This window comes from Oryx dammah, unplaced genomic scaffold, assembly GCF_014754425.2.
Source record: "Oryx dammah isolate SB20612 unplaced genomic scaffold, SCBI_Odam_1.1 HiC_scaffold_2, whole genome shotgun sequence".
In the NCBI taxonomy this organism is placed as follows: domain Eukaryota; kingdom Metazoa; phylum Chordata; class Mammalia; order Artiodactyla; family Bovidae; genus Oryx; species Oryx dammah.
In genome coordinates, this window is record NW_024070186.1 from 38,983,467 (window position 1) to 39,011,351 (window position 27,885).

Consider the following 27,885-nt stretch of genomic DNA (forward strand, 5'->3'; position numbering starts at 1 on the left):
TTAAATTGAGGTAACACTGGATTATGCTTACATTATGTTTCATGCTTACATTATATTTTGATCTCTGTACATACTACAGCATGCTCACCACTGAAAGTTTGATTTTCATCTGTCACCCAGCATTTGATGCATTTTCCCATTTTGTCTTTCCTCAGCCCCTTTCCACTCTGGTAACTACTGATTATCTTCATTTGGTTTGTTCCTTTAGTTAGTTAGTTATAATCCACATCGCATGAAATCATATAGCACTTCTCTTTCTCCATCTGACTTATTTCACTTAGCATAATATCCTCAAGGTCCATGTGTCTTGTTATAAGTGGTAAGACTTGATTTTTTTTTTTTAATGGCTAAGCAGTATTCTGTATGCTTACCAAATCTTTTTTATCCACGTGTTGACAGGCATTTAGGTTGTTTCATATCTTGGTTATTATAAATAATGCTGCAGTGAACACAGGGGTGCATATATCTTTTTGAATTAGTGTTTTCATATTCTTTGGATAAATATCCAGAAGTGTAGCTGGATCATATGGTAGTTCTCTTAATTTTTTGAGGCCTCTCCATATTACTTTCCATATTATTTCCATAAAAAATGACTGCATCAATTTACATTCCCAGTAACAGTGTTTGAGGGTTCACTTTTCTCCATGTCTTCACTAACACTTATTATTGCTTGGCTTTTTGATAATAGTCATTCTGATCGGTGTGAGGTGTTATCTCATTGTGGTTTTGATTTGCATTTCCCTGATAATTAGTGATGTTGAGCATCTTTTCATATGCCTTTTTGTCATCTGTGTGTCTTCTTTGGAAAGATGTTGCTTCATATCCTGTGTTCATGTCATCTGCAAATAGTGATGGTTTTACTTCTTCCTTTCCAGTTTGGATGCCTTTTATTTCTTTTTCTTGCCTAATTGTTCTGGCTAGGACTTCCAGTACTATGTTGAATAAGAGTGGCAAAAGTGGGCGTTTTGTCTGACTCCTCATCTTAGAGGTATAACTTTCAGTTTTTTGCTGTTGAGTGTGATATTAATTGTGGATTTTTTTTGTAACCTCTGTTATGTTGAAATACATTCCTTCTACACCTATTTTATTGAGTTTTTATGTAAATAAGTTTTGAATCTTGTCAAATGCTTTTTCTGTATCTGTTGAAATGATCAAATGACTTTTATCTTTCATTTATTAATATCATGTAATTGCATTAATTTGCAGATGTTGAACCATTCTTTCGTCCCTGAAATAAATTCCACTTCATTATGGTTTTAATCAATATGGTTTGAATATGTTTTTAAATGTTGCTGCATTCAGTTTGCTGGAATATTGTAGAGGATTTTGTATCTGTGTTTTATCTACCTGTCTATTGGCCTATAACTTTTTTTGCACATATGTGTTGTCCTTGTCTGGTTTGGGATCATGGTACACACTAAACAACGGGAATAGTTTGTATGAGTCCCAGAGGGAGAAACCTGTTTGCTAACCTCTTAAAGTTTTGGTTTATTTGTTTCATTTGTTTGAAAAATCAGTTTGTCATGGAATCTGAAAAAAGCTTGCATTGGTTGACAGTAAAAGTAAAAAATCTTAGGTGAGGCTTGCTTTTAGTTTAGCTGACTTCATGTTAAAGAAATTAGCTGGGCAACCTTCAGCTCCTCTGCAAAGAACTATTGAGTATCTTATTTTTGCTTAAAAAGTTAAGCCCTGATGTTGTCATTTTTTTCCCCATTGTAACACTTTTGCTCATGATAGTGGCTCAACCATTTCTTTAAAAGCATTGAAAAGTATGCTTTATGGGAACTTAACTGTAGATATGTTCAGTAGTTCTCAGTTGAACTCTTACAAGTCATATTATAAAGTTATTGATATATTCATGTGTATGAATTGAGAACACTGTTCTGGAGGAAATTTTATCTAACTTTATGTAAAATTTTATGTAATTTTATGTAAACAACATGACGAGCTCATTGGTTTTTAAAATTTTTTTACAAGTCTTTACTAAAATGTGATTTGGCTATTATAAATTTTACAGTAAAATAGTTAACTAGCTGTTTCAGATTTTTTTTTCTGTTAGTGCTTTCTATAGGACATACTCTTCTGATGTAGTTTTGAAGTATATGATACATTTTTGGAGAAAAATAAATTGAAATTACTACCTAGTAAATCATTTTTCGGCTTCCCTGGTGGCTCAGACGGTAAAGCATCTGCCTGCAATGCAGGAGACCCGGGTTCGATCCCTGGGTTGGGAAGATCCCCTGGAGAAGGAAATGGCAGCCCACTCCAGTATTCTTGCCTGGAAAATCCCATGGACGGCGAAGCCTGGTAGGCTGCTGTCCATGGGGTAGCACAGAGTCGGACACGACTGAGCGACTTCACAAATCATTTTTCAAGTTAGGAAAAGATTACTATTATTTTAGCAGTGGGTTATTTTGGTCAAGTTTTTGAAATCCTAGTGATACGCAAGAATAGTTTGAGAACCAATGCAATATGAGCTTAGTCAGAGTCATACTTACGGAGATGGTTAGCTGTTTTATGAGTGTTTTTTGGCACTGAGCCAGTTGATGTCAGATATGTCATCTTCAGAGTTAAAGGTTATTTGAAAAGCAAATTCCTGAAAGTAATGTTGGTCTTAAACACTTACTAAATGCATCTCCATCTGTAACATTTAGAATGTAAAAAGTTTATAATGAATTTTGTATAGATGAGTTGCATGATATTGTCACAAATTTAAATGTGAGGTTAGGATTTATTCTGCTGCTTGGGGAAGTTTTAAATTTTGCAATGATCAGAATAGCATTTGATGAATAACTGGCGTCTGTGCTCTTAAGCCATATGGATAATCACATGTAGCCCCCAAGGTACTCAAATTCAGAAGGCCAAGAGAATTAAGGGTTGTTCCTCAAAATTAAATTATTACTGTTACTATTCTTTTGGCTGTGCTGCCTGGCATGTGGGACCCTATTTCCCAACTAGGGATTGAATCCACACCCTCTTGCTTTGAAAGTGTGGAGTCTTAACCACTGTACCACCAAGGAAGTCCCTGGTTCCTCAAGAACTTGTGCATCAAAGGACACTATGAAGAGTGAAAAGAAAACCCATGGAATTGGTGAAAATGTTTTTCAATCATATATCTTACAAGGGAAATATATGCAGAATATATAAAGAACTTTCACAGCTGAACAGCAACTACATTGACAAATGAATGGCTAAATAAGATGTGGTATATGTATATACAATGGAATATTGCTTAGCTACTAAAAAGAATGAAATAATGCCATTTGCAGCAACATGGATGGACCTGGAGATTGTCATAGTCAGTGAAGTAAGTCAGACAGAGAAAGAGATAATATTGCTTACATGTAGAATCTTAAAAAAAAAAAAATGAACTTTTTTACAAAACAGACTCAGACTTAGAACATACTTACGGTTATTGGAGGAAGGGTAGGGAGGAGGGATAGTTAGGGAGTTTGGGATTGACATGTATACTCTACTGTATTTAAAATGGATAACCAACAAGGACTGACTGTATAGCACAGGGAACTTTGCTCAATAATCTGTAGCCTTCTAAATGGGAAAAGAATTTGAAAAAGAATAGATACATGTGTATGTATAACTGAATCACTTTGCTTTACACCTGAAACTAACACAACATTGTTAACCAGCTATACTCCAATATAAAATAAAAAGTTTAAAGCAGGAAGCTAATTCAGCCTCCAGTAATAGGGATTCCATTAAATCTATTAAAGAATATCTGTACAAAGTATCTTGTGGTCATTATACGCCATGTTTTACACCAGTAGTTTTCATTTTATATATCAGTCAGATATGCAGGCCCAATATATAACAGTCAGATATGCAGGCCCAATATATAAAATGATTTTAAAATATTTGAAAGGGGTGGAACCCCTAGAGGGCCTCATGTCTGTTAGGGTTCTTGAGGGGATGTTAATGGTACAGGGTTTGTGATTTAAATTTTTTTTGAATGTAGTAATGAATTAGGAAAATATTGATAAGGCAGTAAATGAAAATAATAGTTAACAAAACATGTATAGTGTATTCCAGTTTTGCTAAATATATATGTTTGAATTTGCATATAGCTAAAAGAATGGGAGGTTATACCTCAAAATATAGACACTGATTATTCTTTTATTTGGTGATTATGAATGATGTCAATTTTTATGAAATTAGAATAAGAATTAGTTTTGTAAATAGACTTTAGAAACTCCTGAATGTGTTATTTTGAAAAAGGCAATAAAAGCAAAAATGTATAGCCAGAACCTACTTGATGCTATTAAAAACACACACAGACACACACACAGCAGAGGAAGTTGATTCCACAGTGACCCCTGTGCCGTGAACACTGGACTGACGTCCTTGAGTGCCTGTTTGGGCATAGGTCTGTTCCTTTGCCTTTTGGACACTGGCCTTGGGTATTGATGCTATTTTCAGTTGGGCTTTAGCATGTAGACTTCAGAGGCAGAGTGCCTGGGATTGAATACTGGCTCTGCTATTATTCATTATTTGATCTTGGACAAGTTACTTAATAGGGCCTGAGTTTTCCCAACTATGAAATGACACCTAATAGTGTGTTGTTAGGATTAGATGAGTTAAATTCAATAACATGCCTAGAGCAATGCCTGGCACTTAGTAAGTGGTCAGTTATAGTTGTTGGGATTATTATTATTCCTATCATTAGAGTTATTTTCCCTCTAAATTCTCTCTTCCTCTCCCTCCCCTAAAGTTAGCTGGGAATTCCAAAACTTTACGAGTGACGTCATACTTCTTATTCAGAGTAACTTTGCCAAACAGGTCAGTGGTCAGTATATTGTATACTAATTCTTTCTAGTAAAATTTAGTAGCAACCACACTTTATTTTATAAGGATTTTTATGTTTTTATGGTGTGATTTCTGCCCAGAAATGGTATACTGTGGTTCTGATGGGGGTCCCCAAGACCACCCCCAAGTTCACTCCTTTGCTATCTTAGTGGACTTACAGGACTCAGCATATGACTACTCATGATTCTGATTTATTAAGTGAAAGCGTACAGAGTAGAATCAGCAAAGGGAAGAGGTACATGGAGTAAAAGTCCAGAAGAAACCAGGTGTGAGCTTTATAAGAGTCTCTGGAGTCACAGGGGATATGCTTAATTTCTCAGCAATGAGTTATGATGACACATGTGAAATGTCTACCAAGGAAGCTCATTAGAGATTCAGTGCTCAGGGTTTGTACTGAGTGAGGGCTGTTGAGGTAGGCGCCCTCCACCCAGCATGTACCAAATTCTCAGACTCCCAGAAAGGAAGCAGGTGTCCACCATAAACCACATTGTTTGCGGCATTTAGACACAATGAGCTGTTCTTATCAAGGACTGATAGCAATCCTCCTGAAATCTTAAGTTCTCAGATGCCAGCAGTTGGCCAGCCTTGCAAGCAGATCCTTCTAAGGATAGCAGTCTCAGGCCTGCTGTGTTTAACTTTTTTCTCAACAGAGATATATTATAAAAATGTATTTTACCTAAGACATTCATATCAGTAAATCTATAAATCTTGAAAACAGCTTTATTGAATTATATAATACACCATAAAATTTACCCATTTAAAGTGAAAAGTGCAGTTATTTTAAGTAAATTTATAGAGTTGTGCAATCATCAGCACAGTCTTAATTTTAGAACATTTTCATTGTCCTGAAAAGAAACCCCATTTCCATGAGCAGTCATTTCCATTCCTATCTGTCCCCCTGTCTCCCTCTTAGCCCCATTCCCAGGCAACCACTAATTTATTTTTTGTCTTTGTTGAACAAATCTATACATTTAATGTATTTTTACCTTTATTTCATTTCTGCTATTAATGGCTTTTGCAAGACAGTAGTTCAAAAATTATTCAAGAATATTTCTCTTCCAGTGTGTTTGAAAGAGTCAGAGTTTGAGTCTATCTGGTAGTCTCTAAGTCTAAAGCCTTACAAGCAGCAGTCGTCATCAAAATTGTTATTATATGAATTTGTGATAAAGAAATAATTCATTATATAGGTCTTGTCTTTGCATACTTCATTCTCACCATTTAAAAAGTATACTATACAGTTGGTTGAGGCTTCCCAATGAGAATTTTGGTACTTTACCATTTAGTTCTTTCATGGCATCTTTTTTGCTGTAAGATAAAGATTCATGTAGAAAATTGGATGAGGTTGGGAGAGGTAGCTACACTAGTGCCATTGGGAGATAGAGAGGCAAAAAGCTGTGTTATGTATTGTTAGGAGGGAAAGGACAAAAAGTATTACTTTATAATAAATGGCTGTTTTTTAAAAAAATTCTCTAATGTGGGTATAATATTCAAAGATAAATAAAAATGTACATTTACAAATTATATTTTAAAATTACCGTAATTCTTTAAGATTGTAAAAAATGTTAAGTCAAGGTGCTTGTGCATTTTTAAATCATTATTTTGATTGAAATCTAGTTTCTCCCACAATTGAGTCAGTAGACAAGCTGTACTATACCTACTCCAGTATTCTTGCCTGGGAAATCCCATGGACAGAGGAGCCTGGCGGGCTAGGGTCACATAGAGTCAGACACACTGAGCAGCTAACACACACTATAAAGTGAGAACTGCGGGAGGATCTTTATTTTGTAGCTAAAACAGAACTTAGTCACCATGAGTTAAGTATTGACTAACACTGAGTGTTTACTTAAATGTCCAAATCTGTGTAAACAGTTACGCTTTTGAAGTACTGGTTTCATTTTAATGTTAATCCATGTTTATAATTTAAAAGATATTTTTGGATATCAGGAATGAATCTATCATATAACTTATTTTCAGAGACGAAGCCCCAGAACTTACTGTTACTCCTCTGCTTGTCTTCCAGGTGATTCTACAGCGAGATGCTGCTCTCCATAGGGATGCTCATGCTGTCGGCCACACAAGTCTATACCATCTTGACTGTCCAGCTCTTTGCATTCTTAAACCTCCTGCCTGTAGAAGCAGACATTTTAGCAGTAAGTAAATTTAAACAGTAAAACTTGTTCATGTCTAAAAACATCCCTTAAAGAAAAGTTTTTTGTTTTAGTTCTAAATGATAGAGTGAATAATGAAATAATGAAATCTTACAGAGTGTTTACTTACAAACATGTAAGTTCATACACGAATTTGTTACTTGAGAGTGTTAAGTGCTCGTTTTTTAGTTGGTTGATCTCTAACATAAGATCTCATGTACAATAAGTACCTGATAAATGTTGCTTGTGAGAGTGTTTGTGCTCTCTTTTGAGTGCTGGTGCCCACATTGATTTACATGCTATGTGTTTACATAGAATCTTACTGTTTTTTCCTGGTCACCAGTGTATCTGTAATGACTTTGATAGTGATATTTTAAAAAATTGTACAAATGGCCATAAAAGTTTTTAACTTAATGTTAATGAGTCCAGAGGAGAAGCCTAATGATTTTATCTTTGATGGTGGGTAGAAAAATTTTTAGAGAAGAAGGCTGCTCATCAAAATCTTTTAGTCCTTTCTGAGCTACTGTCTTACTGTCCTCTGTACCGGGATGTGTAGATACTTACTATTTCTCATTTCTGTGAAGCTAGAAAAAGAATTAACTGTATCTGTACATGTGATATGTGCGTGTGGATACACCTATACTCTTGGTACTATGCTAAGGATTTATTGGTTTTTTTCTTTCCGGATGCAAGCAATTTGCTTATTAATATTAGGTAAGAAAGAGAAGGGCCAAAATTGTTGCTGACCAAACTTTATTGTGGTCCTCAGCCATGCTTTTTCATACTGTGGCACTTGTGGAAGGGCCTAGAATCACTGCAGAACTTTAGAAAGCCAGGCTGGTTTCCATACCTTTTTTCCCCTCTGTTCTGACATCTGCCACTCCTTGTCTTTCTTTCTTTCCTTTTCTCCTGAGGTAGAGGTGTTAATTGCTCAGTGGTATCTGACTCTTTGTGACCCTATGGGCTATAGCTCACCAGGTTCCTCAGTCCATGGGATTCTGCAGGAAAGAATACTGGAGTGGATTGCCAGGGAATCTTGTCCTGGGGATCTTCTCAACCCAGGGCTTGAACTGGGGTCTCTGCATTGTAGGCAGATTCTTTTTTTTTTTTCCTTAACCTGAAGTAAATTGTTTACCTATTCTATGGCTCAGCTATGTGAAGGGTTAAATGATTTTCAGTGGATTGCTCTGGGAATATGACTGGCTATGTGATATGGATAAAAATTCTTTGTCATTCTAAATGCCTCCGTTTTTAATTTTTTAACTGGAGGGTTATAATGATTAAATAAGGTAAACTGTTTAGAATAGTGTCTACACATAGTAAATGTTTTATCTTTTTATCTTCATTATAATTATCATTCTCATCATCTTTCACTCACTCCCTTGGTCTTATGTGACTGTTTAAGTTGTATTTTTAAAATATATATATTTATTTATTTAGCTGTGCCAAGTCTTAGTTGCCATGTGTGGGAGGGAGCTTTCATTGCAGTATATGGAATCTAGTTTCACAACCAGGGATGGAACCTGTGCCCCCTGCATTGGAAGCACAGATTCTTAACCACTGGACAACCAGAGAAGTCCCTTAAGTAGTGTTTTTAAATTTAGATACATCACAAAATATTAGAGATAGAAGAACAATCAGTCCTTGCCAGCGGTGTTGCCTGTGCCTCAGGCAGGTTAGTGTGGAATGTATGTTGATGTCTTCTAGTGAAGGAACTATTCAGCATGAGAACTACTTGAATCTGGTCTTTATATTGACATTAATGCAGAGATAGCTGGTGGGGAGTCAGTTGTGGGGTCATGTGTCTAGGATAAAAGGGGAACTAAAAATTGAGGCAGAGGAACCAGATGTGGGTAACACAGCCATTCAGAGGAAGTGAGTTAAAAGGTTGAAAACATTAGCTCTTTCTTTTAATTGAATAAGAACATCACTGTAATCTGTATTTGTAATAATAAAATTTAAGTAAGTTGGAAATCAGGTTGATTCTGGCTCCATTTTGGACAGGTGTTAGAATGTTGCTTTTGAAAAGCTATAGTCAGTGTTAAGTCATGTTGTTTGTATGCCAGATGATTTTGTTTTTGGCAGTTAAATTCTCCCGCTTGACTGTTAACTTGCTGGCAACAGTTTTGTCCAACTAGTTGGTGAGTTCTGAGAGGATATGGGGGGCTTCCCTGATGGCTCAGTGGGTAAAGAATCTGCCTGCAGTGCAGGAGACAGAGGAGACACGGGTTCAAGCCAAGGTCAGGAGGGTCCTCAGGAGGAGGAAATGGCAACCCACTCCAGTATTCCTGCCTAAAAAACCCCATAGACAGAGGAGCCTGGCAAGCTACAGTCCAAAGGGTTGCAAAGAGCTGGACATGACTGAGAGACTCACACACATATAGGATTCAGAGATGCTACTATGCAGTGTATTGCTGACTGGTCAGTAAGTGCCTAGGCCATGGGTACCTGGAAGACAAGACTGTATCTTACTAAACTTTATGTTTCTGGTACCTCGTAAGAGTCACACAGGAGGAGTTCAGTAAATATTTGAGTTGATTAATAGTTTTTCCTTGGAGATTTCCTTCTTTTATATTTTCTTTTAATAGCATTTATTCCTTGGAACTCTTTAACCCAAAAGGAAATATGAAATTATTAATTTGTAAGTTTATATCTAGAAACATGGAGCTTTAGAATTGGCAGGGACCTTATACTTTAGAGACAACCAGATGAATGTTGAATATTCTGAGGTCCATAGGCTACAGTGACTAGTTAGCTTCAAGCTGGACCATGATCTTGTTGAGAAGTAGTATTCATCTTATGTATTTCAGAGAGTCAAACAACCCAATTTTGTTTATTTCCAATCTGCCCTTTGATTCTGTCGTAGAGATTTGTTAGAGACATTTCATTGCTTGGTAGGTGTTCAGGGGGTCAATGGACAGAGTTAGGAGAGAAGCCCCTAGTGGTTTGTAATGTGGATAGATTGGATCATACAGAAAGGTAAGTTAAGAGCTCCAGCAATGGAATTACAGTCTGGGCTGAATTCCACTCCTACCATTCTGTGACTCCATGTCCTTGGACAAATGATATAACATCTCTTAAATTTCACTTTACTTAGGAAAATGAGATTGGAGAAGAGACAGTATAGGGCAGTGGGTTGAGAGCCAGGGTTCTGAGGCCAGACTGCCTGGATTTGAATCCTGGTTCTTCTTATTTATGAGAGCAAGTTATTTTCAAGCAGGGTATTTTATTCTATAGTCAGTCTGTAAAATTAGAATGGTGATAATAATAGATGACTTAATAGTATTGTCCTAAAGATTAAGTAAGTGAATACCTGAATAAATATTTAGCATGATATCTTAAATGGTCCATAATTGTTAGCTATTTGTTGCTTTTTAAATTGAATTAAAATACCCTGATGCTGGGAAAGATTAAAAGCAAAAGGAGAAAGGAGTAGCAGAGGATGAGGTGGTTAGATAGCGTCACTGACTTAGTGGATATGAATTTGAGCAACTCTGGGAGATGGTGGAGGACAGAGGAGCCTTGCATGCTGCAGTCCATAGGATCACAAAGAGTTAGTCACAACTTGGCGAGTGAACAACAGAATTGAATTAAATTTCTGTTAGGGCTGCTGTCAAGGAGAACTAGTTAGGAAGAGACTTTTTCAAAATAAGTAGATTAAAACCAAAGCACAGTAATCATTGAGCCTGGGATTCCAGAGAGGAATAATTTTATTTCTATTTTAACAGTGAGTGTGTTTTAATTTCATGAGCAGCAGTGGCCCCCTTGCTCCCCACTGTACTAAAAAAGTAAAGTACTTTTGTACTAAAGATTTTTCTATTTGTCTTGTTCATGATAGAAACTTTTTTTTTTTACAATGTGATTGTAAAAAGCAGTGTGAGCAAAATAACATTTTGCTTTCTTGAGGAGTGGCAAAGCAATTTCAAAATGACACTCACTCACTAACAAAACTTGGATTCCAAGTCCCAGTGTTACAAGTACTATAGTTGAAGCTAGATATTTTATTTCTGAAATTCTAGCCAAAAGCATGAAACTCCTCAGTAGTAGGAAGTTATAAAAGAGTACTTTAGCACAGCTGTAGGCTTTTCATTTCCTAATCTTAAAAGTACATTTTAGAAAAAGTATTGCCTGTACACATCTGTCTTTTTCTTTGTGTTGATCTAGATCTATTTCCTTAAATAGAGGCCAAGTGTCTTTGGCCTTGGAGGAGTTAAATGGCTGTCTCAAGCTCAAAGCTGATCATGATTTAATCAAATCAATTAAAGAAGGATGTTTTAATTGAGAGATTAAATGATACATTATGATGATGGAGGTAAAAGCACTTTATTGACTAAAGCACTTTGTAAACCATAAAGGGAAGTTGCTCAGTCATGTCCAACTCTTTGTGTCCCCATGGACTGTAGCCTATCAGGCTCCTTGGTCCATGGTACTTTCCAGGCAAGAGTACTGGAGTGGGTTGCCATTTCCTTCTCCATTGTAAACCATAAAGCACTCTGCAAATATGAATTGTTTTTAAAATAAGAATTTACTCTGAAGCATTGCTGGCTTTCAAGTATACTTCCAGGCTGGTTATCCCAAAGGTAACAGGATAGGTTCAGTGATCAAATCTGGATAGTTGAGTTTCAGTTTATTGAATTTATTACAAACATACAGTGAGAAGCATTGATAAAAGATGGGTATGTTAATACACTCAGGATAGGGTGAAGAGTCACACTACCCAAATCCTGAATTTCCTGTTATTAGTTTGTCCATAGTTTGTCTCTATGCTGGGCTTCCCTGATAGCTCAGTGGTAAAGAACCCGCCAGCTAATGCAGGAGACGAGGGTTTGATCCCTGGGTTGGGAAGATCCCCTCGAGAAGGAAATGGCAACCCATTCCAGTATTCTTTCCTGGGAAGCCCCGTGGACAGAAGGAGCCTGTCGGGTTGCAGGCCATGGGGTCACAAAGCATCTGACACCACTTAGCGACTAAACAATAACAAGTCTGTATGCTGCATCCACTTTCCCTGGTGAACAGTATGTTTACAGTATAGTTGAGGATGAACAAGGGGACTTAACAGATGGAAAGTGTCTGGATCCAGTGTTTGCTTGCTCTGTTGGAGAGACCTGAGGTATTTACATCTGAACACAGCTGTAATTTGCTGTTAACCTGCAGAACTGTTGATCCACCTGTCTCTGGCAAATGACACATGAGGCTAGAATGAGGATCTCCAGTGGGTGTTTAATTTAAGGACAGCAGTCTGGATGTGTGATCTAATCCATGTTGTGAATATTTAAGATTCGCATCATCCTTCTGTCTTGTGCTGTCTATACACAGCACTCTTGCTTTGTTCCATCCTTTTAATCTATATTCAAACTAATTGTGTTCAGTTTTTTCTGTCTTTGGCCTACAGTTTACTGACAGCTACCTTAACTTCTGTTTCACTGTGTAAATTTCACCTGTTTCAAAAGTTACTTGTTTACCATTTTTGTTTAGTTTCACATCTTCCTTGTTTCTTTTGTTTTCCTTAAAGTACGTTGAATACAGCATCTTAAATAATACAGTAATCTCACTTTACAGTTATCATTACTGTTATCTTTCATTACAAAAGTATAGCAGATCCTTGTTTTGTTCTGTTTTGGTGGAGGACTGAAATATTGTAGAACAGGAATCTGTATCTATAAGGAATGGGGGAGTAGTTATTAAAGAGATTGAATACCTTCAGCTCTCTATGTGTATGTATTTCATTGAGTTTAGATCTTTCATTTTCAGTCCTGAATAAAAGTGTTCAGATTACTTAAAAAATGGCAGTCTTAAAAGGATGGTTTGATACTCCTTCTTTCTCTGGGGAAAAGGCATCTTTCAAAGCTAGATCCAGAAATCCAGTAAATCTCTTCCTTTATATCTAGACCTTTATAATATAGAGAAAATAAAATGGAATTCTTGCTGGAAAATAATCTGTCTAGAAAATTCTTTGCTAGGGAATTGTCTATGGGGAAAAACTCAGGGAAACAGTAGGTAGTTAAATGTTACAGAATTATTGCTTCTGTTTAATAATAATTACATGAAATCAGAATCCAATTGAAACAGTTATATATATAGTAAATTTTATCCATATATTCCTTTCTTAGTGGATATACATTTACAAAGTTGAATTGTGATAAGCTGTGATAGTAAATCAGAATCATGGAAATGACAATTTAAATAATTTTAAAAACTTTTTGTTTTTAATGTTATATGCATATTGGTTGTAACTTGATTGTTTTTAATTTTATATTTAGTATAATTTTGAAAATGCATCTCAGACATTTGATGACCTTCCAGCAAGGTTTGGTTATAGACTTCCAGCTGAAGGTTTAAAGGTAAGAAAATAGTAATTATGATTAAAATTACAGGATATTTAATAAAGTTATCTTTATTGCTCTTTATTTGTTTAAAGAATGAAAATATTTCTTACTGTTACTTATAAAACCTATATATATTCATTCATAAAGGGCTCAGACTATTGACAAGGTGTAAAAATTACTTGTGATTGTATTTTATAATTCTGAACTAGCTGCTATTAGCATTTGGCATTTGATATTTCAGATCTGTTCTTCTAGAATATGTGCTATGTGTTTGTTGAGATATATGTACAAATATTTGTGCATATATATTTATGTACATATAATGAACTTACGTTTAATACTAATAGAAATATGTCACTTGGTTACATGCCATTTTTACTTAATTGTAAACTAGAACATCTTTTCATGCTAATAGACAAGGATCTGCATTTTAGTTTGCTGTGACTGCATGGTTTTGCAATATCATGAAATACTATGGATTTTTGAATATTTTTGTATAATTTTTTTTCTGTGGATATTTAGCTTGTCCAATTTTTGCTAATGCACTTTGCCCATTTTTAAATTAAAATGTCCATTCTTATTGCTATGTAAGAATATATATTGAAAGTATTAATCTGTTATTTGCCTTATATGCCTCAGATTATTGTCCTTCATCTTTTAACTTTAAAGTTTCAAAAGTTATATTTGTGTATTATAGTTGCATACTATTATCTTTCTCTTCTACCTCTGGAGTCATGCTTAAAAAAATCTTTCCGTGCTCCCATATAAGGTTTTTATGTTATGTAAGTGAGAGTACATGAAATTGTATATATATGTACCACAGAATGTTTTCAGTTTGTTCTAAATTTTTAAAATTCAGTATTTAAGTGCCATGAAAATGTTATTCTCAACTAGGATACCAGGCATCTCTGGGAAGGATGTACCAGTTTTTAAGTTTTTCAAAGATTTTAAATTATTTAAAAAATCCCAGTATTATACAACTATTTGTCATTGTAAAACTATTTAAACAGAAAAGAGGTATATAGAGGAAAAAGGAAAAAGCGTTCCTGTACCCTCTTCCTCACCTATATGTATTTCTTTAGAGTTCATCATCAGGTTGTTACGTACTCTTACAGTCTTCAGATCCTTTTCTAAATATGTAGTGTTTTTTAGTTCATACATTTATGAACTTGTAAAGTTCATAAGTGGTTATCATTATGTATATGAAAGGTTTCTTAATTTTTATAATGAAACCCATTCTAGCTAATTTATCCAGAAAGGAATTTATGAAGGGATAGCATGTTGAGAGTATCGTAGCCTGGAGAAGAGAAGCAGTTTCCAGACTGTTTCAGCAATAAAACCCAGAAGTGCCTTGTAGAACTGCCATGATAAAGGATTGATGGCAGCCACTGACCGCCAGAGAAAAGCACAGAACCTTGTCTCTGACCAAGAAGCTTCTGTGGTCTTAAAACAATCTGCCTCTGTGTCTACCCAAGCTGGTCAAAGAGATACCCTTGCCAAACCGTTTCCTCAGATCTATCACCTGGATTTTTCTAATTGACAGACTCTAGACCACAGTCTTCCCTGGTGGCTCAGAGGTTAAAGCGTCTGCCCACAATGCAGGAGACCTGGGTTCGATCCCCTGGAGAAGGAAATGGCAACCCACTCCAGTATTCTTATCTGGAGAATCCCATGGACAGAGGAACCTGGTGGGCTACAGTCCACAGGGTCGCAAAGAGTCGGACATGACTGAATGACTTCACTTCACTTCACTTCAGACCACACAGTCTAGAAAAGCTATGACAAACTTAGCATATTAACAAAGCAGAGACATTACTTTCCCGACGAAGGTCCGTCTTGTCAAAGCTATGGTTTTTCCAGTAGTCGTGTATGGATGTGAGAGTTGGACCGTAAAGAACCCTGAGTGCTGAAGAATTGATGCTTTTGAATTGCAGGAAATTCAAACCAGGTTTGAATATCAAACCCGATATTCAAGGAAATCAGTCCCAAATATTCATTGGAAGGACTGATGCTGAAGCTGAAACTCCAGTACTTTGGCTACCTAATGAGAAGAACCGACTTGTTAGAAAAGACCGTGATGGTGGAAAAGATTGAAGGCAGAAGGAGAAGGGGACGACAGAGGATGAGATGGTTGGATGGCATCACCAATTCAATGGACATGAGTTTGAGCAAGCTCCGGGAGTTGGTGATGGACAGGGAAGCCTAGCGTGTTGCAGTCTATGGGGTCACAAAGAATTGGACCCAACTGAGCAACTGAACTGAGATCACACAGTTACTAGCTATATATTAATACTCTAGTGAAATACCTGGCTGTGAGGGAGGCTGGATAATATAGTTGTTATTGTTATTTTTGTTGTTTTTGTCTACTTTGGGAAGGTAGGATCATAGTGTGGGAACAGTGGTTTCAAAAAATTGGGGCATTATGAAAGAAAAGTATCCACTATAGTATTTACATTTGATTCCCCCACCTCCCCATATTAGCATTATGTCTTAGAGATCTTTGTGCAGCCTTGCTTGGTATTCTGTAACATGAATGGCCACCATTTATTAGTCATATTCTATTAATAAATATTCAGATATTTTGGTTTCTTACCTAAGCCAGTTATTTTGCTAAGATAGAGGTTTGGACATGTAATAAATGAGTGCATGGGTATTTATATATAAAATTTTTCTTAGATGCACTAAATTACTTTTCTAAAAAGCTGTACTAATGGGTATGAGAATATCCATTTTCCTACACCCTTGCCAGTCCTGGATATTATCAATCTTTTAAACTTTTGCCAATCTGATGGGCAAAAGAATTATCTTGTTTTAATTTGTATTTCTCTGATTATCAGCGATTTTGAGTTGGCAGCCTTTCTTCCATTCAGCATAAAGAGTCCGACCATCCCTTTTCACTGAAGAACCTTTCTGCTTAGTAAGCTTGTTTTAAAGAGTTTCATTAACTCCTGATAACCATAGTCTTATTGTAGCTCTTCTGTGCTATTGTGAATTTTGTTGTTTAGTCAATAAGTTATGTCCTACTCTTTTGTGACCCCATGGATTATAGCCTTCCAGGCTCCTCTGTGCGTGGGATTTCCTAGGCAAGAATATTGGAGTGGGTTGCCATTTTCTTCTCCAGGGGATCTTGCAGACCTAGGGGCTGAACCAGAGTCCCCGGCTTTAGCAGGTGGATTCTTTACCACTGAACCACCTGGGAAGCTCATTGTACATTTAGTTTATGTTTAAAAGGTATTTTGACAAGTGTGTTTATTCACTGCCTGGGGGAAAAAAATTGTGTTAAATATCTGCCTGCTTTTACCCTGTAATTCTAGGGCAAGCCCAATAGATGAAATGCAGTGATAGTAAAGAGAGTATTCTAACAAATTGCAAATTGTTGGATCAAAAGCTATAGATACTTTTATAGTTGCATGACTGGCTTGCCATTGCCCGGAATCAGAATTCACAAATGCTAGCCTACTTCTTATTGTTTACAAGGAGGACTTGACGATAAAGTGGACATGGCTCACAGTAGTGTAATGTCTATAAAACTGATTAAACAGATGTGTTAAAAATATAACCAAGTTAATTTAAAAATGTTGTATGGTTATAGCATTAAGAGATATAGCTGAGAAATATTTTTACTTTTGAGCTTTGTCCAGAGTGTTTAGTTGGGATAGTTTTTGTAGGCTTATGTTCTGTAGATAGAATCTATATATTTTATAATAGTATAAAATATAGTAAAAAATTCTGTAGAATCTGTAGATTTTATAATAGTATCACTGAATTACACCATTTATAAAAGATTAGATATGTATGATATAACGTATCAATTGAAATTCTGTTTTCATTCCATTTACATATGCCCCAATTAACCTAATAGTAACAAAAGAAAATTTTAGCTTTAATGTAAAAGTGTGAATTTTACAAGAATTAAGATGTCTTGTTAGTGTTGTTGAAGTTTTAAAAGAAAGATTTGTTATTTTTACCTGGGCTAAACTCTTTGTTTTTGGTTATATATTTTAATTGGCTGTTTTAGCCAGTACCTTTAACAGAAAAACCTTTTTTTTTTTTTTTTGAGACCTTATTGGCTGTGCCTCAGATCCAAAAGGAAGATGTATGACGTCAGTATGTTCCTTTAAGTCTAAATACCTTATAAGAGACCTGACAGTGACATCGTAAGGTGTATTCACTGTCCAGAGTTCGATCCTCACAAGAAGTTCCTTTCTGAGAGTCCCCGTTAGACACTGCAGAAGGTCTTTAACCTCTCAGCTTGATGTTGTAATTCCATTCTCTCTCCTGCCTCACTAAAATAAAAACTTACAAGTAAGTGTTACTCTTTTGCCTATCCTTGCCAAGACTTATTATCAGAATTAAAGGACTGCCAACTTGATGGGGTATGAAGTGCTATTTTTCTGCTTTTACTTGTTATTTCTTGAATACTTAGTGATATCAAGCATTAGTGAGATGTGCATGTATGTGTGCTAAGTCACTTCAGTCATGTCCGACTCTTTGCGACCCTATGGACTGTAGCCCACCAGGCTCCTCTGCCCATGGATTCTCCAGGCAAGAATACTGGAGTGGGTTGCCATGCCCTCCTCTAGAAGATATTCCCAACCCAGGGATTGAACCCACATCTCTCACATCTACCTGCGTGTAGCATTATATAATTATTAGTGAGATATAGCACTATTGGTCAAGCAGGCTTCTAGTTTTTCTGTTTTTTAACCCATTTTTGTATTGGTTTGTAAATTTTTAAAATATCCACTTTTAGGAGTCCAGACACTAATCTTTTAGTTCAATTTAGTCCAGTTGCTCAGTTGTGTCCGACTCTTTGTGACCCCATGGACTGCAGCACACCAGGCTTCCCTATCCATCACTAACTCCCGAAGCTTGCTCAAACTCATGTCCATTGAGTTGCTGATGCCATCCAACCATCTCATCCTCTGTCATCCCCTTCTCCTCCCACCTTCAGTCTTTCCCACCATCAAGTTCTTTTCCAGTGAGTCAGCTCTTCTCATCAGGTTGCCAAAGTATTGGAGTTTCAGCTTCAGCATCAGTCCTTCCAATGAATATTCAGGACTGATTTCCTTTAGGATTGACTGGTTTGATCTTCTTGAAGTCCAAGGGACTCTCAAGCGTCTTCTCTAACACTTCAGTTCAAAACCATCAATTCTTTGGTGGTCAGGTTTCTTAATCTTTTAGTTATATTGCCTTATAAATATTTTCTTTGTGTTTAACTTAAAATTGCCTTTTAAAATTATGCCTAAGTTTAAATTAATGCAGACATCTTTTTTTGGATGTTTTGAGTTTTCTATATCTTAAGTAATCCTTCCCTACCCTGAGGTCTTGAAATATTTTTCTGTTTACTGCAAAATTTGTAAATTTTTCCCATGCCCTTCACTCCATGCTTGGGAGGTCTTTAATCTACCCAGGATTATTTTATTGTATAGTGTAAAATAGGCCCCTATTTTTACCTTTTTGAAAGAATACCCAACTACTGAAGCATCATTATTGCATAGTTAAGATTTTATCATGTAGATTAGTAATGCTAACAAAGTTTCTGATTAGATTCTCTGTATATTATCAATATCATTGGAATAATTCAGTTATACACCAAAGGCCAGTCTCAGGGGGAGCAAAGTTTTCTAAGTTTCTTGTTTCTTTCTTTTAAGAAGTGCTTTGACAAGTGGAGGGAATAATAATGATTATTAAAAATACAAATCAAGATTATCTCTGAAAGGTAAGCCTAGTATTTGGGGTTTCCTGAGTATTCCTGTCAATGGCAAATCTTGTTTTCAGCAAAAGGCCTTTTGGGCTGGATTTACCATGATCTTTTTTTTTGACATGTATTTATTTATTTGGCTGCATGAAGTCTTAGTTGAGACAGACGAACTCTTAATTAAAGTATGTGGTATCTAGTGCCCTAGCCAGGAATCGAACCAGGGTCCCCAGCACTGCGAGCACAGTCTTAGTCACTGGACCACCAGGGAAGTCTGGTACCATGATGTTTGTATACAGTGTTTTTGTAACCTGATACTTAGCCTAAGTTCTTCATGTGAATGAGAAGACAGAGAGGATAAAGATCTTCACAGGTAGATTCATCCTTGACTGCCTTTCCTCATATATAGACAGACAAAGGTACAAATAAAAGGATTTCCTCTTACAATTAGTTTTTTTTTTCTTCTGATCTTTATTCTTAAATTAGTGCTATAAGGCAGTTAATTTTTCACAAACTATACTATTCTTTGAAAATAAATTTACTAGTTAATTTTAGGATTATTTTATAAGAAATCATTTTGTTTAATGTAAAGATGAGATTAGAAGAGAGTGGGTGTGGGTTTTTTTTTTGCTGTGAAGGAAAATGCAAATATTGCAAGGAAATGTGTGATTGTTTGTGAGACTTCCTTTGTAGCAGATATTCAAGAGAGATTCAGGACTGCTGCTATGTTTTTCCTCCCAGACACTTGACAGCTTTGTGATAGGAAGAAGTCTTGGTTAAGGCTGAATGTGCATGGCTGCCTCTCTCCTAAGAACTATGAACTGTTGCAATGTCACCTTCAATTTGTTGGCTAAAACAGAGGTCAGACTTTCCTTTTTGAAGGAAAAATAAGGAAATAGGGCCATCAAAATAAGGAATAAAACCACCTGGTTATACATAAAAGGAGAATTCTAAAATACAAAGGCATTTTCAATTGCAGAAACTTCGATCATATTCAAAGAATGCTTCTTAAGTGACTTTTGAACATATAAAATAAGCCTTTTCCTGTTGATTTCAAAGGTGATGATTGCTTATTCATGTATTACTGAATCAAGGAGTATAGAATCTCATTAGAGATAGAAAATAATGAAGAATTATTTCATTATGGTAGCTTATCACTTAGATGTGGGGCAGCTGGGAGAGAGCATAAAATGGAGGGCCTGAAAAGAGTGCATCTATGGCATCTCACCCATCTTATGTGGAATTCGTAAAACCCAACCTTGGTTCTTTTCCTTTGCTCCACAGTTTGGGCCCTAGTCTCTTCCACCATCCTTGGACCCACCCACATTGTTCTGTTTGTTCTCTTGCCACCTTGGAAATAAAAGGAGGCTTAGGTTCTGATATTGTAAATCAACATAGTCAGCCTACATACATCCCTGCTTCATTGCTGGGCATTTCTGTTGTCTGTTCACTTAATAGTTTTCCTTAGATTTTCTTGCTGGCTTTATCAATTTGATATGGTAAAAATTGGTAATTACCTTAAAGGTACTTTTTTATTTCTTTGCCCATGAAAACCTATTTTTCTGGTTATAAGAGTAATATATGGTCACTATAAAAATTAAGATGATGTAGGATGTGAAAAGAATTTGCAAATCATCCATTTATATATATTACTTTGCAACTTCTTAAAATTTGGCAATATCATAACATATCCAATATCATGGGTATCTTTTCATGTAAAAATATATGTATTCATAGCATCACTAGAAATTCTGTAATTTATTGCAGTACTGGAATTATACCATAATGTACCAATCCCTTGTGTCATTATACTTTAGGTTGCTCTTAATTTTAAAAATTATGAAATATTGGAAACAGAATAGAGTAGGGAAACAATAGAATATCCAACATACCTACTACTTAGATGTGAATAGTTTACCGTTTTTTAAAGAAGAAATAAAGTGTTACCAATATCACTGAAACATCTTTTTATCCTCCCAATTAGGTTCCCTTATCTTCCCTCTCATAGATAATCATTACCCTGAAATTTGTGTGTAATTTCCCATTTAATGTTATAAAACATGTTACCTTATAAATACTGTTGTGCCTGCTTTTATATGTTTCATGAGGCTTTTAAACTTGCCTTTTTCATCCTACAATGTATTTGAAATTCATGTTATTATATAGTCTTAATTCATTTCAAAGAATAGTACTTCATTTTATGACTATGCTACAATTTATTTTTTTATTCTTTTGTTGGTAGATATGTAAGATGCCAGTTTTTAGCTATTATAGTGTTGCAATGAATAGCTTTAAAATTATCTCCTTGCGTACAGTATAATTACAGGTTATTTCACACTCGTCAGATCAGTGGGGAAAAAAAAAGTCTTATCAATGGATGACAAGGAAATGGGAAGCCAAGTATTCTTGTGTATGGCTGGTATATGAACTTCTGACCACTTTGGAGAGATTGATAGTATCATGCTTCTTTAAATTAGAGTTTGCCATGGTGAAATAATTTTTTTCCCCATACTTACTGTATTTCTTATTTCATTTAATAAAGAAATCAGTGATCATCATCTTTGAAATTAACAGAAAATCCAATACCGACACCAACACTTATTATTTTGTATTTTCTCGCTACTTTTATCTGTGTACCTGCATCACCCCTTCTTGCTATTCACCATTCTCTTTGAATACTGCATACTGAAACAATTTCAGTAGTTAGGATCTGACCATTGCTATCAGTAATTTTAAGTTCTGACCCCCTTAATCAGCCTGATAACCAGATTATATTCAACTTTAGTTAACTAGATTGTGCTCAACTATAACTGAGTTATTGTAGAAGGAAATGACTACCCACTCCAGTATTCTTGCGTGGGAAATCCCATAGAAAGAGGAGTTTGGCAGGCCACAGCCCATAGGGTCGTAAAGAGTTGGACGCGACTTAGATACTGAGCACATGACGGACTTGTGATATTAACAAATTGCAAACAGTTATGATGACATATAGGACTTCCCTGGTGGCTCAGAGAGTAAAGCGTCCGTCTACAATGCGGGAGACCCGGGTTTGAGCCCTGGTTTGGGAAGATCCCCTGGAGAAGGAAATGGCAATCCACTCCAGTACTATTGCCTGGAAAATCCCATGGACAGAGGAGCCTGGTAGGCTACAGTCTATGGGGTCGCAAAGAGTCGGACACGACTGAGCGACTTAACTTCACTATGATGACATATTACTCAGGATTCACTTTTGTTTGTAAAACTGAAGGAGAATTTCTTTTCTGTCTTTTAAGTTTTCACAGATTTACTTTCTGTATTTGTTTCTGAACTTTTTATTATCAAAGATTTTGTTAAGAACTCTGTAATTGATTAACACATTTAAAGCTTTTATGTTAGAGGATTTGCCAAGTACTACAGACTATAAAATATGAATAAATATTCCTTACTGATGTGTATTGATTATATGGCAATATAGAAGACTGTCTTAAAGCACATGTAATTACAGTGTAAGCTCAATTCACTTAAAATTCCTGTTTTAAAGAAACCATCTTGTTGGATATATCAAGTCCTACAAGTGTACCAGTCTTTTGAGCTTTTAATTTTCCACTTTGTTGATTCACCGTACGTGTGCTTCAGTCATGTCCAAGTCTGCGACTCTGTGGACTATAGCCTGCAAGGCTTCTCTGTCCATGGAGGTTCTCCAGGCAAGAATACTTAAGCGGATTGCCATGTCCTCCTCCAGGGGATTTTCCTGACCCAGGGATCAAACCTGTGTCTCAGTATGTCTCCTGCACTGGCAAGTGGATTGTTTACTGCTAACTCCACCGTGTAAATCCCTGTTTGTTCAGACTGAAGTGACAATTTTAAATTTTTCTTAAGAATGATAATGGTATGAGTGGGTATGCTGGTGAAACAGTATGCATGCAACCTGTTACTAACTAAAAAGCATTGTCCACCAGAGGGCGCAGTGATTTTGTTTTCTAAAATGTCAAAATACATCCCCTGAGTGAAGCAGTATCTCTACATGCTGAATGAGAAGCATGTACCAGGTGGACTTTTCCTCATGGAGCTTGAGATTTATAAAATCAAAATCCTGACAAATGACTACTTCTATGTTAAGTAAAACTCAAGGCAACAATCTTTACGTTTTTATATATTATGTTGTTATTTTTAAGAATTTGATACTAGAATTAAATCTGCCCTGGTGGCTCAGACGGTAAAGCATCTGCCTACAGTACGGGAGATCTGGGTTCGATCCCTGGGTCAGGAAGATCCTCTAGAGAAGGAAATGGCACCCCACTCCAGTACTCTTGCCTGGAAAATCCCGCGGACAGAGGAGCGCCGTAGGCTGCAGTCCATGGGGTCGCAAAGAGTCGGACACAGCTGAGCGACTTCACTTCACTTTAAGTCTTAAAAGATAGGTTCTGAAAAGAGAAGAAATATAGCTTAGTAGCAGCATGTCAAAGTTTTGTTGAAAGGACTGTAATGTGTTTGTCAGAAACCTAATTTGGTTTTATGGCACATCAATTGACATATAGTGTCTAGAAAAGGTTAAAGTGTGATATTTCCTGTCTGTTGTTGTATTGGTCAGATCACTTATAATAGTATATTTAGGTTTGGGCACCAGATTGAACTATAGTAAAGTTTAAGAACCAAGTGAAACATCACCTTTTCTGTTACTGTCTCACATAGGATAATTTTCTCTCATCTGTGCATTTGTACTTCATGTTGTTTTTATTTTGTTTTATCTTATTGAACTTAAAATAATGCGTAATAGTTAAGGGGTGTTTTACTGCCTAAGAGGAGAGTAATGTCCAGCAATTTGTGAAAAGGGAATTAAATGTACCTTGTATGTGAAAGTTACTGGTAGATTTTAGAAGAATGGTCTAACAAAGCATTAGAGAAAATAGCAGAGGATCTTTTTAACATCCTAGAAACAAATTAATCTGTCACACATTAGGAAAATGTTAGCTGATAAAGTCTGATTGATCAGTGTGACTCTTTTTGTCTGTGTTTGAATGTAAAAGTTATGACAGGTTCCATTGACATCTTTATCATTTGAAATGGTTGTATTAAATTTTGGAATCAACATTAACTGCCTTTTAAACGAACAATTTGTTCATTTTTGTAAATGTGCATTTCTCTTCTTATTGCCCGTTTTGTTCTTCACCTGTTTTTTTTTTTTTTTTCCTGTCCAGCAGGGGGACAATGGCAGAGTGGTTGAGAATGTAGGGGCTAGACCCAGACTTCCTGGGATTACTTGCCTGCTCTGTGTAACCTTAGACAAATTACCTAACTCTTTTGAGACTCAGTTTCCTCCTCTTTACAATAGGGATATAACAATAGGAGTTACCCCATAGGGTTATTGCGAAGATTAAATGAATTAGGGCATTTAAAGGGCATAGTGCCTGACACACAGTGCTTGGTGCCATGGCTCGACAAATGTTAACTGCCTGCTATTACTGCAGTTATTAATTATTAATAACTTCTGGTATTCACTAACAAAACAGCTCACTACTTTTTTTCTTCATGCTTTTACTTTTATATTTTTACAAAGGGAATGATGCTCTGTTCCCTTGCTTTCAGCACTTTTATTGACATTTATCATTGCTTATCCTCTCCTTACCCTAGGTCAAGAAGATTCCCTGGAGGAGGGCATGGCAACCCACTCCAGTATTCTTGTCAGAAAAATCCCATGGACAGAGGAGCCTGGTGGACTACAGTCCATAGGGTTGCAAAGAGCTAGACATGACTAAAGATACTGAGCACACACACATACTCTTCTTAATTTTATTCATTGTATAGTTGCCATTCAGTTCAGACTGAGGGGAGGAAAGTCTAAGGCTTTTCAGCCTGAAACAGTTTTAAATAAAACCATTTTTTAAAATTATCTGTCTCTTTTTGACTTCATTAACAGTGTAACTTATCAAGCAAAGTAATTCTCTCATAACACTTACCCTGCAGTTTCACAGTTCTAAATACTTTGGAAGTGGTAAAACAAAATTATATTCAGTATGATTTTTAAGTTTAGGTTATTTGAATATTCCAGTTAAAACATGATAACCCAGATCACTTTGGAAAAATGAATTGCTTGGTGGTATTTACTAGAGCTTGAAACTCTGTGATCCAGCTTGATAGCCTATGCTGCTTCTTTGCACATAAACATCGTGCACATGTGTTCATGAAAACACTTGTACTGGAAAGTTTATAACAGCACTGTTTGTAATAGTGCCTACTATAAGTTACCCAAATGCTCATCAGAAGAATACATTTTGGTATATTCATACCATGTAATACTGTAGAGAAATGAAGATGTAAGATCTGCCAAATACATCTTACCAGTATGGTTGCTGAAGAGCAGGGATGAGTCTGAGAAATACAGTACTGAGAGAGAGAAGTCTAAAAGAGAATCTGCTGTATGTCTGATTCTGTTTATGTTAAGTATAAAATTAGGCAAAATCTGATCTAAGCTCTTCAAAGTCCATGTAGTGACATTGCTGATTGGATGGGGGGTGGGGGGTGGTAGTGACTGACAGGGATGATGAAGGGAGCTCCTGGAGGGCTGTTAATATCTGTTTCCTGATACAGGTATGTTCAGTTTGAGAACACTCATCAAGCTGAAAAACCATCTTTTGTGCACTCTGCTTCATGTATTGCCATAAAAGCTTTTTTAAAAATCCATAAATATATATACCACAAACCTATTCTGTTATGCATTTGATGATACTGAGGTGCCAGTCTGAAAGCACTATTTTTGTCCTGCCTCTTTGTTTCATCATTAGAGAATTACAGCAACAATGGTAAGAAAGATGGGCATCCTCTCTGAGTCTCCTCGACATTGGTAGTTTTCTTGGGCTTCCTACACATTGGTGTAAACTGCCCCATCAGTAAATAGGGATAAGGAGGATCCTTGATTGCAGAGCAAGCATCCTTTTAATAAAAAGGAATTGGCTGTGGAGGGAAACTTGAGGCATGTGGACCTGGAATAAAGCAGCACCTTCTTGGCCACTCTAAGGGACTAGAGAGTTCTGCTAAATTAATTGGCAAAATCCATTACACTGCCTTGTAGACTTTGTGGATGAAACAAAATAAATTTTCACTGTTTTAAGTGACATATCTGGGGGAAGGATAGGAACTGGTAGGCTATTTTATCAAGTTACTGTTTTTAGCATAGTCTACAGGAAAAATAATATTTAATAATTTTAAGACCTGTTTTGGGGAATTCCCTGGTGGCTCAGTGTGTGCTTCACTGCCAGGTATTCTGGTTTGATCCTTGGTTAGGAAAGACCCCATGAGCCATGTGCCCCGCCCTCCCCCAAACAAAACGAAACAAAAACCTATTTTTTTTCTTTTTAGGCTTCAGTTTCCATTAATGCAGATAGATTAAAAAAAATTTTTTTTAGCTTATGTGTATTTAAGTTTTGTAAGTTTTCTTATGTCTAAAAATAATACATAATAATATACACATAATAATACATATACAAAATAATACATAACAGATTCATCAATACAGAAATGATTAAAAAGCAAAAGCCTTTTCCTGGTTCCACTTGTAGACCTTTTTGTGTTCCTGTACATATTATATATTTATTGATTCTAAAGTGAAGTTGCTCAGTCATTTCCATCTCTTTGCGAACCCATGGACTTTAGCCTGCCAGGCTCCATCCATGGAATTTTCCAGGAAAGGATACCAGAGTGGGTTGCCATTTCCTTCTCTAGGGGATCTTCCCGACCCAGGGATTGAACCCGGGTCTTCCACACTGCAGGCAGACTCTTTACTATATGGGTCACCAGGGAAGCCCCATGTTTATATATTGATGCTAAGATTCTAAGTCCTATATTGATTCCAAGACACACTTTATTAACCCATGTTTTAATTTATCTGAAATTGGGATGTATCTTTCACTTGTTATCCGCTAGATGGCGATCATGATGGACTTGTCCTCACAGGAAATTTGGTCATAGCTGTTCATGTTGTCTTCACTTCAGTTGAGTTATATACCCTGTTGCTGCCACATGGCTTGAGTTTAATTGCTGTTATAAGTGTCTTGAAAAGAACTGCGCTATGTGATTTGGCTATAAGGCATAAAGTTAGTTTGTGTGCAGAAAGGCACAGGAAAGGCAGCAGGGAGCAAATTTAATATGAATAAAGTAAATATTCTTTGTTGGGAGGATAACCACAGTTCTGTTTCCTTGCAAAGTAAAAACCAAGTGCTTTATGGAGTCAAGAAAAGGAGTTATTCTTTGAGTGAGTGAAGGTATGCTGTATTTTATTCCTGAAACATGTGCAAAAGCATTCTCTATCACAAGCCAGGCAATTCGTTTAAGGCAGGAGAAGTTACCAAATCCTGTAGAATAGATGGTTGGTGTGACCAGTTCATGTACCATACGGGACTGTTTTAAGACACTGTGTCACAGCCTTAATTGTTCAGTTCAGTTCAGTCGCTCAGTCGTGTCCGACCCTGAGGCCCCATGGACTGCAGCACGCCAGGCCTCCCTGTCCATCGCCAACCCCTGGAGCCTACTTACACTCATGTCCATTGCATCAGTGATGCCATCCAACTATCTAACCCTCTGTTGTCCCTTGTCCTCCTGCCTTCAGTCTTTCTCAGCATCAGGGTCTTTTCAAATGAATCAGTTCTTCGCATCAGATGGCCAAAGTATTGGAGTTTCAGCTTCGGCATCAGTCCTTCCAGTGAATATTCAGGACTGATTTCCTTTAGGATGGACTGGTTGGATCTCCTTGCAGTCCAAGGGACTCTCAAGAGTCTTCTCCGACACCACAGTTCAAAAGCATCAATTCTTCAGCGCTCAGCTTTCTTTATGGTCCAACTCTCACATCCATACATGACTACTGGAAAAGCTATAGCTTTGACTAGACGGACCTTTGTTGATAAAGTTACAAAATTAC

General features: G+C 36.4%; 1 protein-coding gene across 6 annotated transcripts in view; it reads left to right on the plus strand.

Moving 5' to 3' along the window:
* Nucleotides 1-27,885, plus strand: part of RNF13 (ring finger protein 13) — a 121,044-nt gene that overhangs the window by 17,151 nt on the left and 76,008 nt on the right. For 3 of the 6 annotated variants that reach the window (XM_040234681.1, XM_040234704.1, XM_040234696.1), the window contains exons 2-3: nt 6,842-6,971; nt 13,229-13,309. In XM_040234681.1, the coding sequence (XP_040090615.1) occupies nt 6,858-6,971; nt 13,229-13,309 (195 nt within the window). In that variant the 5' untranslated portion in view covers nt 6,842-6,857. Of the gene's footprint in view, nt 1-4,726; nt 4,795-6,841; nt 6,972-13,228; nt 13,310-27,885 lie in introns of those variants that run through there. The other 3 variants (XM_040234713.1, XM_040234690.1, XM_040234720.1) reach the window with 2 other exon arrangements.